We start from the raw sequence: 17,942 nt of genomic DNA, 5'->3' as shown, positions 1-17,942 counted from the left end.
CTCGGAGAAAATGACGTGAACAGAAGACGTGAGGCTTCTTAAGCTAGCACACCAACGAAAGGCCGCGCTAACGGGTACGCCAGCGTCAGAGAAGTGACAAAAATCACAGAGGGTTTGTCAAAAGTAGTACTGAATACAAGAAATGAGAAATATAAAATATTATCTTATGTTATTTTTATTTGTACTTTGCATCATGAATTCCCGTATTACTTCTAGATTCATCTATCAGAACGATCAACAGTCAAATGAAATTGATCGGCTGATCATAGATCAACTTTGGTTCTGATGTTTTACGTCTGATACAATGCAGAACAAAAGAAAATCTAATAAAGGAGGTTGTCTTTTGAGTTCATCTGGACATTTTAGCTTAGCTTATAGCCATTATTAATAATTAACGTAAAGCTTCAGTGATGTAAACATATTTATAGAAATATTACTTTCACTGTGAACAATCATCGCAGCCCAAAGTTAAAGTATAACTGCTAAAAACAAAAAAACCAAGTCAAAATAAATGTTTTTTTTTTTCCCATTGGTTAAACTCGTCTTATTTTTGTCACTTCTGGTGAGCAGGCCGGCCGTTGGAGCTCCTGATTGGTGGAGTATTTGTTTTGGAGTCATTCTATGTCCTCAAACAAATCGATCCTGTAATTACGTACAGAAGAATTTGAAACGCAATAATTGTGTTGTAGCACCCAGCAGCAGGTGAATGTTAGACAATAAATTGATTCCTTTTTTAGCAGCCTCCATTTTGGATGCAGATGCTAAAACACAATCAGGAAGATTAATGTGTCCGGCGCTCCTCTCGTCTTCCTCTTTCTGTTTCGTCGCCTCCTTTCTTCTTCCCCTGCCTCGAGCTATGAAAGCTTTTTGTAAACTTTAGTTTCCTCCCCAAAACGGAGACCAGAGTGGAGCGCAGGCATCAGGCAGGCAGCTCCTTCTCCACGTTAGGACCCCTGGTGAAGGCCCGATGGAGGGTGTGGCGGTTCATGGAAGATCGGAGGTCGGAGAGCGACGGAAGCGGTGTGGGGGGAGGGGGGGGGGTCTCCCCGATCCCGATGGAAGCAGAGAGCGACTAGTGTCCAACGTCAAAGACAAACCAAGAGATTTCAGAATGTCCAGAACGGCTTGTAATAAATCTGACAGATTTGACATGATTATTATTTCAGTCGCTGTTTATGATGTTTATGAAGTTGCAGCTTGAGTTTCTGATCATCAGGACACAGCATGCTGTTTTTATTCTAACCATGCAGCTGAGATCAGGGATGAAAGCACAGACGATGCATATTCATGCTATTTAAAAGGATCATTCCCACAGTTTACGATGAAATTAAATTAAAAAAATTAGATAAATATCTAAAACACATTTATTTGTTTATTAGTCACTAAAATATTATCGAATGACAATTCAATATTTAAAATATGAGGTGGTTTAATGTTAGAATCAGCCCTGGTTGTGATTGAGAGATAATGGGGATGATCATCATCATTGATCGTATATTTGTTGTCATGAATTCCCTTATCTCCTGGAAGCAGAAGCCTTAAAATAATTGTCAGAGGTTTTATTCACTTTTATACTTGACACCTTCTTTGGGCAACCTTCATTCTTAGAGGTTTAATTTAGTTTAAATGTGGAGTTGAAAATCTTTTAAAACATCCACAACACCATAAAAGCATTGCAGAACCTTTAATGACGTTTTAACCGTTAAAAATATTTTTGCTCTGCTTGATGCAGAACGACCTCTTAAAATAATAACGTTTCAATATCCAATATCTGAACAGCCGGAAATATTATTGAACGACTTCAACTCATCATTAGCAGAATTATCAAACCAATCTATCAATGAATACATTTATTTCTTAATTAAAGGCTTTTAATATTTCTGTGTTTTTCACTAAATAAAAAAAATTACTGCAGATCTAATTTAAAAAATAATGTTTGAGCCGTGAGGGAGGAAGTGGAGATAAGAGATTCATTCATTATTACTATCTGGATAGCTGATTGGCTAATCAGGAAGGGGTGTGGCTGAAGCGAAGTCCAGACAAGCTGACTGGTCGATTAATCAAATTGTTGTGCGTTCATGACTCTTTGGCCCCACCCCATTCTCCTCCAACGAGTTTAACTAAATCCTGATTGGTTGGTATCACACGTCTGGCCTGCTGTCAATCAATCAGTTGTCAAGGCAATGGAGGCCAAATAAAAGCCCCGCCCACTCTGGAAGTTAACTGCACAGAGAGAAAAATATGAAAAAACATCATATTTAAATCCACTTGTAAGTATAAACATCATTATTCATTAATGGCATTTTATAACTCTTCTTCTCAGTGAACAAACCAATCATAACTCCGCCCCTTTGTTTAACCATAATCTCTACCCTGCTCTTACTTGCTAAGTGTGGAGGCGGAGCCTGAGCGGTGGAAATGAACGATCTGCCACTTCCCGTCTCGGCGATGCCACACCCTGGTCTCCTCTGATTGGACGGTGCGAGGCGTCCCGTTGGAGTCGATGTACTGCGTCACTCTGATGTAAGCGATGCAGGCGGCCTCGTCGCCGACCAGGTGGATGTGAGGGTTCAAGATGGTGGTGTGGACGGGCTTACTGTTCTTTGACCACACTGAGGACAGACGGAGACAGAAAGGACCAATGGGGTCGCAGGAAGCGCTAGTCGTGGAGGAAGTTTGGGTCGACTCACAGTTTTCAAAATAAAAGCGGTGGAAGTCGAGGCCTTCGACCAAATTCCCCAACGCCTCCGGCTCGAACGCCGTCACAGCCGGGTCACACATTTTACTGAGGAAACAGTGAGACTTTCACAATAAGAGTCTCACTGAGGAGATTGCATGTATTGTGTGTGTGTGTGTGTGCGTGCGTGTGTCTATTCACGTACGTGTAGCTCTCAAAGTCGCCGTTGCTGATGGCCTCAATGAGCTGCTCAGTCACCTTAATGATGTCCTGCTTCCTCACTGACGGGGACAGAGACAAACGTTTGTATCCGAGACGGAAAGGAAACAAACGACGGCGCCGGTTCCGATGGTGAGTTAAAGCCGGAGAGAACCTGGTTCCACGTGAAGTCTGCGCTCAGGGTTCCACTGATCTACGGACATTTGCTACAGGAGGAAGAACAAACCTCTGGTGTCTTCATCCTCGATGGTCGTGTTTGTGCTCTCAGACGATTCCTGCAAACAACAGAATGAGTCACAGCTGACACGACCTCCCATTGACCTTTCCGTATCACTTTTTTTTGTCTTCATTTCACTTTTTTAATGGATTCTACTGGTCGTGTTCTTCTACTGCTTGATCCAGCGCAGACATTTCTCATAGTAGTTTGTCGGTTTAGGGAAGTGAACAAACCGGACACCTCCTTCCAGTCGTTCAGGGTACCGGTCGTCATGGTTACACAAGCAGTGATTGCAATGCTCCACCGCTTCCGATTATTTATTTTTTGCCTTTGGGCCAAACCGAAGAACGCCAAGATGGTTTGTCCGAGGAAGCGAACATAAACAGATGCACGTGGAGCCAAGAGATGACGTGTAGCGTCGTGATTGGTCTACTGAGTCATGTGGGCGTGTTAGACGGAAAGGTCAATTGGCTCTCAGGTATCAAGAAAGAAGGCGGGACTTTTGAAATGCGAAACTAAAACTGAGGCGTTTTAGTTTCTGCTGATTAAAAGTGAATTAAGTTCCGATGATGATATTGAAGTGGATTCCAGCTCCATTTTACTTTGTGAAATATTTATGTTTTAAATATTTTCATATTTTCAAAATTAATAATTGTGGATTCCAAATAAAATAAAAAACCCAGACATGGACAAGTCAAAATATTCCACCAATATGAGCAATTAGATCCAATTTTGGATTATAATCCAGACCTTGGAGATTAAAATCCATGTCTCAGAGTTAATCATTGATCATGTATCTGTGAAAGATTAGAAGGGATATCCAGATGAGATAAAGAATCCACCCATCAATGCTCTCTAGTTAGCTTTCTGGCTATTCACTTATTAGGATCAAATAAAAAATATTAATCTGATGATGGTGCGAGATCTAAAGAACAAGGAATACCAATTTGCAATGAATTCTAAGGAGAACAACAACAACAACAACAATAATAATATAATAATGGTTTCACCTTGACTCCGTCTGCCTTCTTGTTGCTTCCACTCTTTCCACCTGAACGAGGGATGACAATGAAGAGAAAGAGAAGCAGCAGAGTCAGAAAGAAAGGAACAAAGGCCGAGAAGAGGAGAAATGGCATCGTGCCCAAACAGACTTTGTCGAAAAAGACAAAGCCCCGACAGGAAACCCTTCAAAATAAAAGGAGAAAAAGTTTAGTGGGTAAATTAAAAGGGTGGGAATGAAAGAATCCCCTAATCCGTGTGTTCCTGACGACCTGACCCGTCTTTCTGCTCACAGACAGACAGACAGACAGCAGATAGAGGAGGAGTTAAGCAGCAGACACAGAGGGGTCGGGGGTCGTCCGGAGACAGATGAGGCCAAATTTAGTTTCAGCTTGAGATCGTTGGAGAGCAGAACGCCGAAGCACATTCCTGAAGCACATTCCTGAAGCACATTCCTGAAGCTCACCCTGGAGCATCAGCTGACGACTGAAGCCCGGTGGAGGCCGATATTGACTTTACTCTACTTCTTGTTTTATTATATCAGTGAGGATAGATTACAGTATTAAATTCTAAGGCCTGCTGTTTGAATCCTCCCTCTCTCTCTCTCTCTCTCTCTCTCGCTCTGGTTTCCATGCTATCTATAGATGTGTGGTATCCTGAGTTGTGTGTGAAGCATTGCAACAGCTGCTGCACACACACACACACACACACACACACACACACACGACTTTCAGTGCTAACGTGTTAATTGCGTGTTTGCAGACAGCGGATTGGTTGGTCGCTGAGTGTTTAAACCTCTGCTACTGTAACACAAACCTGCAGGACAAACATCACCCCCCCCCACCCCCCCAAATCCACAGCAGACAGGTCATGTGACCTGCTGGTGACGGGCAGGAAAGCCATCTGGAGACAGGCGAGTACATGACCTCTGACCTCCAGAAGACGAGAGCAGCTGATGGACTCACCGGAGAAATTTCTTGTGGCCAACATGGTCGTCAGAATGGCTCCCTAAGGAAAGGAAACAAGGACGGAAGGAGGGACGGAAGGAGAGACGGAAGGAGAGACGGAAGGACAGTGTTTGTGAGAACCTTCTTTCTTTATTTAAGAACACTTTTAATATCAATAGACAAATCTAACTTCGTTAAATGAATCTAGTTTGAATGTTTTAGTCATTAAACTTCCTAAGCAGTCGGCGAGGTCAAAGTGAAATCTCATCTTTAGCTTCCGCCGGCTTGGATGTACTTGCACGTCGTGTTAGCAGCACAGTGACCTCTGACCTCACCTTGAGTTTCCTCCTGGCGTTGAACTTCTTTAGACATTCAACCGTCTCCTGTCGGTGCATGCAGGACGCCACTGTGGAGCGATGCTGGGAGGAAGATGGCACATCGCCGCCCTCGTTATCACCCCGATGAACCCTGAACACATCAAAGCTCACCAAGGCGCGCGGCAACGACTCACGGAGATCCAGGGGTGCTTGAGAGCCTCCGCTGCCGTGATCCGCTTCGACGGGTTGATGGTCAGCATCTTGTTGATGAGGTCTTTGGCTTCGGGAGTCACTGTGTCCCATTCAGGAGAGGGAAACTGAGCGGCAAGAAGATGAGAGCTCAAAGCCAGAAGTTCTGGAAGGACTGGCTCTGAGGCGAGGTCAGGTTCATCTCCAACGAGTCGCACACAATCTGCTGTGACGCTAGGCTGTGGTTAACAGGCTTTATTATTAGCATAGGCTACACACCTCTGTGACTGAGGTGTCTTTCCTGTTCCTCTTCCTTCAACCTGAGATGAAAATGAGCTTCTTCCACTCCTACGTTATGTAAATGTGAGACGGTGGACGCTGGCATCACTTAGCAGGTAGCAACCAACCGCCCGTTTGACCCTTTCTACTCTCACCTCCTTAAGTCTCCGTAGCCGAAACCCTGAAGCAGAACAACTGCAAGAGGGATGACGTTTCTGCCAACGCTCGTTTAGTTTAGCTGCTCCGGAAAGCCTCTCTCATTGGTGCCAATCACAAAAGTACTGAATCTTCCATCCCTGGAACCAGCGTGGCCCAATGGGTCTGTTCAAGTCATTTTTATTCTGTAGCACCAACAGAAGGTCATCTCAAGGCGCTTTTACAGGCGTAGCAGGGAAGGATAGGATTCAATTGGTTCCACAAGAACAAGCACTTTGGCCTTTAACAGGCAGAAACCTTGAACAGAACCGGAGACTCACAGTGGGCGGCCACCTGATTAACCAGTTGTTAATCCATGTAAATTACTATTAAATCTGGACCGAACGGGTTCCAGCCGGTTCTAAAGCAGAGGGCTGCAAAGGATCAAAGGGCTTGTTCTCCCTTCATGCAGTCATGTGATAAAAGTAGAGGGTCGTGTGACCTACATCATAAGCGCCAGCTTTGATCTGCTGGTAGAGACGATGTTGATCTTCATCCCAGAATGGAGGATAACCGACCAATAAGATGTAGAGAATCACGCCTGAGAGAGAGAGAGAGAGAGAGAGAGAGAGAGTTGAGAGAAGAACCAAGAAAAGGAGAGGGAACAAAAGAGGACAGCGTCGAGAGGAATCTGACCACAGGCCCAGAGGTCAACTGCTTTTCCGTACGGATCCTTCCTCAAAACCTCCGGAGAGAGATACCCAGGAGTCCCCGCAAAGCCTATACACACACACACACACACACACACACACACACCACATAGATAATGTCTTGAACAATAAAAATGTTGGAATTAGAATAAACAAAATACAACATTTCATTACAATAAACAACAATTAACCAAAGCTCAAATAGAAGTTTCAGTGTTGTGGTAGAAACAGTCGGAGAACGCAGAATAGCAGTACCAGCAGTACTACTACTGCAGTATGGATGAGTGAGGTTCGGGGTTCGGCTCAAGGCTTACCGAACCAGGCCTGCTGTTCTCCCTCCACCTCGATGGCGAGGCCGAAGTCTGCCAGTTTCACCGCTGCTCCTTTCGACTTCGATGCCAGCAGCAGGTTCTCTGGCTGGAGACAAAGCACACATGCTAACATGCTAATGCTGCTGTTGATGCTTCAGCAGGAAGCAGCCACAGACAGGAAGTTAGACGGCGCTTACTACTGAGAGACAAACATGCGATTAGCTGATGATGTAACACATATAAAAACGGACCTTCAGGTCTCGATGGACCACGCCCATCTGGTGACAGTGCAGCACTGCCTCCAGAATCTGCTGGATGCAGTGACTGTTGACAGAGAGACAGAGGTCAGAGGTCAACCTTCGGTACGTTCGGAGCCAGAAAGTACTCAACAGAACATTCAACTGTCCCACAATCAGTGCAGTATGATTCGTTAGCCCTTTCACACACCGGACTCAGTTAGCAGCTAGCTCAAACAGAAGATCATTGGGAAATGCGCGTGGGCTGTGATATCACCATACGACAGGGGAAATGAAGGACTGTCTTGTTTACAAAGCTACAAAGTCTCCCCAGATGGGGACTGTGTGGTTCTTTGCTTTATGACAGGCTGGTGCGGATGCTGGTCAGATGATTGACAGATTTACTGTTAAATACGTAAACAAAGTGTTTCTTACCTGGCGTCAGCTTCACTGTAATATTCTCTGGCTACAATATCTTCAAATAGCTCTCCACCCGTTACCCTGAGAGACACAGACAGCGTTATGGAAAATAATACTGCTCTATAGACAATGTGTATTAATGTGATGCCTTGACAACATGACAAACGGAACACAACACGACAAATAATTAAAAGAAACGGGCACCAAGGGGACAAAAGCATGAATTTTATTATTGAAGGATGATGCTGGAACAATGTAACAATGAATAGCATCACAAAACAGAGTGCAAATAAATGTAATATAATACAAAGGACCATAACACAATGTAACATAACACAATATAACAACACAATGTAACATAACACAATGTAACATAATAAAGTGTAACATAGTATAATGTAACATAATACAAGGGACCATAACACAATGTAACATAATACAATGTAACAACACAATGTAACATAGTATAATGTAACATAATAAAGTGTAACATAGTGTAATGTAACATAATACAATGTAACATAATACAATGCAATATAATACAATGTAATATAATACAATATAACAACATAATGTAACATAATACAATGTAACATAAAACAATGTAACATAATAAAGTGTAACATAGTATAATGTAACATAACAGCATATAACAACACAACGTAACATAATACAATGTAATATAATAAATGTAATATAATAAATGTAATATAATATAATGTAACATAATAAAGTGTAACAACACAACGTAACATAATACAATGTAACATAATGAAGTGTAACATAATATAATGTAACACACCAATATAAAATGAAATAATGCAAGATGTTTACCACAACAAAGTGTTTGTTTTCTTTTATTGTTACACCGGTTACAGTGTAATGTTACATTAATTCTTATCACTATTACATTAAACATGACATAACATTACGCAAAGTAATGTTCCCGACTTCAACTTAAACAACATGAAGGACACAACCCATTTGTATTATCAGGTAACAGCATCGTAACCACAATGCTTTGATGCAATGACATCACATGTGTGTAACAGAGTAGCAGAGAGCAGTCGAACTCACAGGTCAAAGATGAGGTAATGGTGCGCCTCCTCTGAAATGCTGTCATGTAGCCGAACTGATGAGAGGGAGAGAGAGAATGAGAACGAGAGAGAGAGAGAGAGAGAGATAATTTTAAAAAATAACTCTTGAATACCCACAGTACGAGAGGTTGGCGATAGGAGATGCTAGTATCTAAAACAAATTCCTTTAGTTTAACTTTAAAAAAATTGACTTAGTGGTTTTAGAATAATTGGGGCAAATATTACAATGACAAGGAAAAATACAAAGTTACTACATGTACTGGAGTACTTTCTAAGCATGCTAATACTATTAGTTTTGCTGCAGGAATAGATGTGAATATTTCATCTGCAGATCTGGAGGATCTGTTTGTGCTCTTCATGTTCAAACTCTCTATAGATTGTATAATAGGTATAACGAGTGGAAACAAAAGCTGCTGCCCACACACACACACACACACACACACACACACACACACCTGTGTGAAGCACTCAGAGAGAAATAATCAGGTTTTTCTCTCGAAAGACTCCCACACAGATCAGCGATGGGATTTGATTTGTGTGCGCGTCGCCCATGTGTGTGTAGGAGGAGGAGGAGAGAGGGTTTTGATGCCTTCACCTAAGGACACTGTTGCCTAGCAACACGCACACACACACACACACACGAGTTATGTAACACTCCTCAGAATCTGCAGATCATCACCTGCCCACACAGAGCTGTGGGCCCTGATTGGATGCTTGCGTCCACGCCAGCCTGCTGATTGGCTGTTAGGGCCACCGCGAGGTCATGTTTGAACGTCTGACTGACTCCGCTTCAGTTTATTTCAGCCGCCATGAAGCAGAGTTTGTGTTCTTTTGCATGCCTGAAGACGGCCCTCCTGCTCTTCGGCCATCTTCGTTTTACCACGACGCTCCTCCTCTGAAGCCGGGCCCACACGACGGCTTCTCCGCACGCTAGCGCCTCTAAGATCTCAAACATTCTTTCAAGATTAGAAAAAGCACACTCGAGGTTTTCATTGAGAGTCTTGCGCCGGACGACGTAAAGAACGCGCCGCCTCACGGGGTCGTGAGACGCTGCTGTGCAACGCCACCAAATGACGATGAGGCGATCTCACGCCCAAAACGCTCACGCAATCACGCAGATTGGAAATTCTAAATGTCAAATATGAAGAGGAGGAGCTTGTGACGTGCAAGAGATGATTCAGTTTTCAGGCTGATCCAGTTATGAAACCAGATTCTTTGCTCTTCTCACCACAGTAACGATGACATTGCTATTATATTTAAAATGTCTTGACACGCGAGACTGAGGGAAAAACAGCCCGTGATTTATCTGACTGTCATTTATGAGAGTAAAACTTTGACTCCTCCATTGATTGGAACAACACAAGAACATCTGAAGAGACCTTTTGTCTTTTCTTCATCTCTTACCAACAGACCTCACTTTGTCACATTTATTTTACCGACAGCCGAGAGGGTTGGCTGTTTCTAATGCATGATAAACCCATCAGTCAGCAGCAACAGTGCAGGAACACGTCGGAGGACAGGAGGAGTGATGTCACGCTTTGAGATGAAACGTTCAAACACTGGAAACACTAAAGAGAGAAATAAGAAGCGGTCCTCCGGTGGAAACAGGGATCCTGTTTGTGCCTTGTAGCTGACAGCCCTTCCTGTCGACACTCTGTATCTGCGTGTTGTAAAGCTAATATTAGTTTTGATCCGTTTTATATGAAGAAACCCTATTACTATTATTATTGACATTATTATTATTATTATAAAACAGATCACCTGCTAATAACTTCAAGTCTTACAACTATACTGGGTATTGTTGTGAAAAGATACTAGAGCCCATATTCAAACTGGTCTCAGTCTTCTTTGAAGGAATAGGAAGGATTTTTTGTCCACCTACGTTGTACATATTATGTGTCTTTTTAATGTACGTATTGTTATTTTATTTGTATTGTTAAATGTCGATGATTTATGTACTAAGGACTTTCAACGGAAACAAGACCGCAAGGGCTTTTTTGAAATGCTCCTCTTAGGCAGGATGTTTGACTGTACTTGTACTGTAATACATGCTACTGTTTGACTGTACTTGTACTCTAACATTCTATCTAATAAATATATTCATCATCATTAACTGAGCAAACTAAAATGAAACATGGAGTTCCTCAAGGCTCTGATCTCAGACATCCACTGTTCAACATGCTCTTGCATGCTCACCAAAAACATCAAATATGGCAATCATTAGTGAATATTCTCTAATAGTCATATTATATATTCCATTTACTCTGTAAGAGCCTTTTGCTTTTGAAATCTGCCATAACCCTTGGCCTGTCTTATAGTTGCTGATGTAAGTAGAATAAATTATTTATAGCAGCAGCAGTACATGTAGTATGTAGTACATGTTGTAGTACTCACCGATGTTAGGGTGCTTCAGTAAACGACATATTCGAGCTTCACGGTCCAACTTCTGATGATCTGTCAATCCACACCAACACATTGATTAGTGATCAGAGCTGACACACACAATTCAATGGGAGGCGCAAAGCTTCAGTTTATTGGTCAATCAAAGCCGGCTGTGAGTTCTGTGTCCTGATTGGATAGCTGTTAAAGTGCTGCTAATGTTAGCGTATCCTCTTGCAAGTGCAGGTGAAGTCTCTTTTATTCTCACATGAGATGCGATTTAATAATAAAAACGTATGATTAATTCCTTTGAGTGAGCTTCATTTATTACTTTGAACTCAGACCAATAAACTTAATGAGCAGGGAAATTGTGTAGGGAATGCGTTGTCATTTTCCACCCTGAGAATTGTCTCTTAGGCTGTATAATGGCTGTCCTACATTATTGGTGGAGGACGCTGGCGCTGTAAGTAGCCTGACTGTAGGCCTGCAGACATTACTAAGGGAGTCTCCTCCGAGTACCTCCGTCCTCATTAAAGAGATGATTTTATACACAACATAAATTCAAGTCAATGACAGCAGCTGTGCTGCGTGTTTAGGTGTAATGACATTTAAAATGATGGATGACAGAGCAGGTTAAACGCGACAGAGAGTTTCCTTCTGACCCTCATTAAGCAGCTCCTTGGTGCAAGATGAGAAATTCATGTTTTCTAACCTATATTCTTACTTTTGTAATCCCGTCGGGCAAAGCAGGAATTCAGACGGTTCGTATGTTTAAGACGTTATTCAAACTGTCAGGAACTGCAAAAGACAAACTTTGAAGTAACTTTGAGAAGACAAGTACATACGGGTATACCAGTGTGGGTCTGCTGATGATGGGCTGGAGGTATAACAGCTCCTTCACAGATGGAAGAAACAGGCCAAAACCATAATTTGGTCATAGAGACACCATCTCTATGTTATCCACAAGGGGTCAGTGAAGAGTCAAAAATTAAGACAACAACAACAACAAACAATAAAATCACTCTAATCTCGGCTGGTTTAATGTTCCGCTCAGGACTGACCCTGGACCTGCCTCTGCTTGGTTTCATATGATGAGCAGAAGACACTTGTGAGACGATGAGCGTCCAGCAGCCAACAAAGAATCTGCAGAGGAGGCTTCAAAAGGAGCTGCAGCTCTGAGGTTCGGTGCAAAGAACAAAAATTAGACATCAGAGCCGAAAAAAGCCGACCAACAAGTTTAAACTGCAGGAATCCTTCAAATCAAAAGGAGGGAAGAGAACCAGAGAGCTGCTGCAGACACCCCCCCCCACACACACACTCACACCCACACACACGCACACACACCCACACACACACACACACACACACACACACGCACACACACACACACACACACACACTCACACACACGCACACACACACACACGCACACCCACACCCCCCCCCCACACACACACACACTCACACTCACACACACCCACACACCCACCCACACACACTCACACACACAGACGCACCCCCCCCCCCACACACCCCCCCCCACACACACACCCACACACACGCACATACCCCCCCCCCCCACACACACACACACCCACACACACGCACAGAGACTGTTGGTTTAACGAACACATTTGATGGTTTTTCAGTTTTTCCAGTTAGAGGAAGTCGTCAGATAGTGTTCGACTCTCAATTTGAAAGATGATCACTGATTATTAGCTGCACATTCATCAATAATGCCTTAATCAAGTGTTGTACTGACAAATGCTCCGACAATGGCAGTAAACTTATTCTGATTCTGATCTGTGATGCGCTAAAAGCATCTCTTTAAGTTCTCATTGTAAATGCTTCAGTACAAATTAAACTTTATAAAATACTTTGTCATAGTATTATAAAATATTATGATGCATTATTATTACTATTAAGATGATAATAATTCAGTGTACTGTTTGTTTGTATTGTGCTTGTCGTGTGGCGCCTGTCATAGCTGTGCAGTTATTAGCAGCGGTTAGCACAGGGTTGGATGATTGATGCGCTTGTTCCGCTCTGACACGTCAACATGAAGCCCCACCCTTCCCTGACTCAAGCCCCGCCCTCCCAAAGCTTGTTTTGGTCAATAACATTTCAAGTAATCCTGGTTAAAATCAAACCAATGAATTGATCAACCAATAAACCAACCAGCAACAAATAAACCCTAAATCATCCAACAAATGTACCCAACAACAAACCATATTATTATTATTATTATTATTATTAAAATTATTATTATTATTAATTTATATATTTTGTGTTAAAGTCTAACTGCTAAAACTCCCCACGAAACCTTTAAGCAAACACACACATACTGACTGTCAATTTATCGAGGTGTTGCTAAGCAACCGAAAAGAAAATTCTTGAATTGAATTTTAAATAAAAAAATCATATCATGCCATGTAGGCAGAACGATAGACAGAGAGGTAGAGGGACAGACAGACGGACAGACAGGATGTGACTCCTGTCGTTTTCTAGAATCGTGAATATAATCTTTTGTTTTTGTCGCTTTGATTCCTGTTTTGTCCGCTGAGAGTTCAGGAGAAACACAACAAGAGACAAACGACTGAAACAGAAAGCAGCGTCCTCCGTGCTTCTCGGTGTCAAACTAAGGGACATTCTCAGGTGAAGACAGACACGCTGTCGCCGCACCGCCTCACGCGTTCTGCTGCAGTGTCGAACCGTCTCGCCTACTTTTTATGAGTTCTCAGCAAAAACACAGTGAGAGTTTTACTGGGAACAATAATAGTCATGCAGATGTAACAGAAACGTGACACCTTTCACTGCAGGCAGAAATCTAATTCTGGAGGGTTTGGAGCAACAATGACAAGTGTTCGAATTTGAGTATTAAGTACTAAAGAAAATTCAATTTCTTGGTCAATTGAAAACAAATATTTTATCTATTTTAAAATTGTTTGGACGCCATGCAGGATGTTCACCGATTATAGGCAGGAAAATTCAAGAAAAAAAATCCATAAGAAAACCACAGGCGGGGCAACATGACCAGGAGGCGGAGCATCATGAGGAAGACAGACCGCGAATGGCAGGTAACGAGATCACCTTTTGATATTCAAAACATCTAAACCGCCCTCATGATGACATCATCATATGATGCTGCACCCAGCAGACACAAAGAAGAAGCGTTACTACAATTGAATAATTACTCATTTGTTTGTTTCATTCCCAATAATTAAATGCCAGCTTTGCAGGAAGGGCTTAGGAAGCTCTGCTAACGAGCTCCACCTCTATTATCCTGAAAATGTAATTACTTTTTGGGTTTACAGCAGAGGAATTACTCCTCGCAGAGTATCAAAAGCCTTGCTGAGTTAAGATTTGTTAAACCTTATCCGTGTATAGCCTTTACTGAAGTAAATTGATTTCAATTCAAATTAATGTCGTTAATTTACTGACAGACATAAAAAATAGAAAACCTGAATAAAATATATTTTCACATTCAAACTGCAGCAGTATTGGTTTTTTTCATATTGATGTGACAATACAACACACTTAGTCCGCTTCGGCTCCAAGCCCTCGATTAGATCCAACATTTCCTGTAACAATATTAAATTAAACGCCCCCCAGGTCTGTGTGGAAAGAATCCCTTTGTTTCTTATGAAGACTTTTTATTACACAACCTGATTGTACCACGGCAGCAGCAGCGTTTCAAGAGGTAGGAGTCGTACAGAGGTGGAGGTGGGCAGAGTGTAACACAGCCGGCGGCTGGAATATGTACTGGAACGGACCTCAGAGGCTTTCGGTTACAGAACCGTTTCTCTTTCGCTCTTAAATGCAGTGAGCGACAAACATCAACGTGATGTTACTGTTCAGCGTTAATGTTCTGTTACTGTTCAGTATTAATGTTCTGTTACTGTTCAGCATTAATGTTCTGTTACTGTTCAGCGTTAATGTTCTGTTAGTGTTCAGCATTAATGTTCTGTTAGTGTTCAGCATTAATGTTCTGTTAGTGTTCAGTATTAATGTTCTGTTAGTGTTCAGCATGAATGTTCTGTTAGTGTTCAGCATTAATGTTCTGTTAGTGTTCAGCATTAATGTTCTGTTAGTGTTCAGCGTTAATGTTCTGTTACTGTTCAGCATTAATGTTCTGTTACTGTTCAGCGTTAATGTTCTGTTACTGTTCAGCGTTAATGTTCTGTTAGTGTTCAGCGTTAATGTTCTGTTAGTGTTCAGCATTAATGTTCTGTTAGTGTTCAGCATTAATGTTCTGTTACTGTTCAGCGTTAATGTTCTGTTACTGTTCAGCATTAATGTTCTGTTAGTGTTCAGCGTTAATGTTCTGTTAGTGTTCAGCATTAATGTTCTGTTAGTGTTCAGCATTAATGTTCTGTTAGTGTTCAGCGTTAATGTTCTGTTACTGTTCAGCGTTAATGTTCTGTTACTGTTCAGCGTTAATGTTCTGTTACTGTTCAGCGTTAATGTTCTGTTACTGTTCAGCATTAATGTTCTGTTACTGTTCAGCGTTAATGTTCTGTTACTGTTCAGCGTTAATGTTCTGTTACTGTTCAGCGTTAATGTTCTGTTACTGTTCAGCATTAATGTTCTGTTACTGTTCAGCGTTAATGTTCTGTTACTGTTCAGCATTAATGTTCTGTTACTGTTCAGCATTAATGTTCTCTTACTGTTCCGCGTTAATGTTCTGTTACTGTTCAGCATTAATGTTCTGTTACTGTTCCGCGTTAATGTTCTGTTACTGTTCAGCGTTAATGTTCTGTTACTGTTCCGCGTTAATGTTCTGTTACTGTTCCGCGTTAATGTTCTGTTACTGTTCCGCGTTAATGTGACCTGTGTCGTGTCTAAATTGTCCTTTTGGCATCTCTTGAATGAGTTTCTTTTGTATCGGCCTCAAGATGTTTGGTTGCTGCTCCTAAATGATCCGTGACGCTCATGGAATGGTTTTGCGGCGCCGACTGATGATCCGTCGAGGCGCTAGAGGCTAATTCTATTTTTCCACTCATGAGCGCAACCAGATGACGTCATTCGAGAGAATCAGTCAACGAAATGATGGAAATAATGAAGGAAACGTGACATCTCTGTTTCATTTCTGGAAAATAATTTCAGTCGTGATCAGGCGATCTTGGACTCAACGACAGGCCGGATGTGAATCATGGGAGCAGTTTGGATTTCCCCTGAAGCTGAACGTTACGTTAGCGTTAGCTTCATGCTACAGATGCCTTTTAAAAGTGTTTGTTTACCCTTATTTCAGCCCGGCAATTAAATATTGAAGCTGAAGACCAACTCTAAGAAGACAAAGAACTTCTTCTCTTATGTCAATCAAATATGGCGTCTCCGCTCCTGACTCTTTCCTCTCCTCACCTCTGGCAGATAGTTTCTTGGTGTTGATGATCTTGGCGGCATACTCCTGGCCTGACAGCACTTTCACACAGCGTCGCACCACCGAAAACGCTCCCCTGTGAACCCGACAGGAGCAACCAATCAGTTTGATTTGAAATGACAGAATATTATTCACATTTTGAGATTCTCTTTTATCTTAAAAAGCTATTTTGTCCGACCCCCCCCCCCCCATCTTGCAATATTAAGGCAAGTAAAATAAAACATAAAAAAATGCTGAATTCAGATTAATTTTTAGTGGGGGTCTATTTTTACGCAAAAGCCCTCCTCCCCGCCAAGCCTCGTGGAAATCTGTTCTGTCGTTGTTCCGCTGCTGCTTGTTGATGAATACTGCATCCGTTGCTGCAGTGATGTCACACTGATCATACATCATGTACGATATCATATACGAACCGCAACCTAGATAGACAGATGAAGATGCGGTCCAGTTGCATCATGGGAAATGAAGGATCCAGAATTTGTTCGCCTCAGCTTAATACATTTTATTTAAAATCTCTCAGAACATCTGCTACGTCAACGGAGAGATGAACGAACACAGCAGGGTGATCAATAAATAGTTTATTGGCCATAAAAAAGAAATAATTGTTTCCTCCTGATCACATTAATCTTTGCGACTGTGTAGAAAGATTTCAGTGTCTGTTTCCCATGAAAGCTGTATTCTGCCACCCACCATCATATTATGTAAGAGACCTGGCGCTATGTGTGTGTGTGAGTGTGCGTGTGTGTGTGCGTGTGTGTGTGGGCTGTGAGTGGGATAGGGTCAGAAAGGTGACAGTCATCTATCTATCTATCTATCTATCTCATCATAAAAACTTAAAATAACAAAATATTTAAATGAATACATTATTTTATTATGACCATCAAACACATGGCAGTATTAAAATATAACTAGTGAATATACAAAAAATTATAAAAAAATATTCAAAATGTTGGGAAACAATAAAATAAGCAAAAAATGAAATCTTACAATATGTATAATAATTTTACATTGAATAAAGATTGGTTAATTGATTTTTATTAAAGAAAATAAAAATCTTATACTATCTTAAAAATCTTACAATTTTATACTAAAAAATAAAAGCAAATGAAGTTATAAACAATGTGAATCAAATAAAAGCCAGACAATAAATAATGAAACACAAAGAAGGAATATTAAAAAAACAACAATCATGTTTATATTCTTGAAACCCAATATTACAATCAATCAGGAAATGTACAATAGTACTTATAATGATGAAGATGATGATGAAGATGATGATACTTACTTGCCGAGCTCCTCGTACAACTGATACTCTTCAGTGAAACGAGTGCAGATGACCGTCGCCATGGTGACCCGTCAGGGCGAGGGTTAGGGGGCTCTCTCTCCGTCTTCCTCAGAGGATGACGATGATGGTGATGAAGGAAGCCAAGAGT

The 17,942-nt window shown here is 41.7% G+C and overlaps 1 protein-coding gene across 4 annotated transcripts; it reads right to left on the bottom strand.

Moving 5' to 3' along the window:
* Positions 1-2,379: 2,379 nt before the first annotated feature.
* On the bottom strand, positions 2,380-17,856 carry LOC137900368 (calcium/calmodulin-dependent protein kinase type II subunit alpha). 4 transcript variants are annotated; one of them, XM_068744439.1, is made up of 17 exons: positions 17,795-17,856; positions 16,494-16,588; positions 11,148-11,207; positions 8,734-8,788; positions 7,672-7,737; positions 7,252-7,324; positions 7,004-7,106; positions 6,676-6,759; positions 6,486-6,580; positions 5,571-5,693; positions 5,395-5,478; positions 5,046-5,120; positions 4,124-4,141; positions 3,123-3,171; positions 2,883-2,958; positions 2,691-2,785; positions 2,380-2,612 (listed from the first exon to the last, which is right to left on the bottom strand). In XM_068744439.1, the coding sequence occupies exons 1-17, from the start codon at positions 17,854-17,856 to the stop codon at positions 2,380-2,382; spliced, it is 1,446 nt and encodes a 481-aa protein (XP_068600540.1). The 4 variants fall into 4 exon arrangements, with proteins under 4 accessions (XP_068600540.1, XP_068600542.1, XP_068600543.1 ...); XM_068744441.1 differs by having other exon boundaries at positions 4,124-4,154; positions 5,074-5,120; XM_068744442.1 differs by having other exon boundaries at positions 3,123-3,179; positions 4,120-4,164; positions 5,078-5,120.
* Between the last annotated feature and the right edge of the window lie 86 nt (positions 17,857-17,942).

Source organism: Brachionichthys hirsutus, chromosome 10, assembly GCF_040956055.1.
Source record: "Brachionichthys hirsutus isolate HB-005 chromosome 10, CSIRO-AGI_Bhir_v1, whole genome shotgun sequence".
Classification (NCBI taxonomy): domain Eukaryota; kingdom Metazoa; phylum Chordata; class Actinopteri; order Lophiiformes; family Brachionichthyidae; genus Brachionichthys; species Brachionichthys hirsutus.
This window is presented reverse-complemented; position numbering and strand designations above follow the sequence as displayed.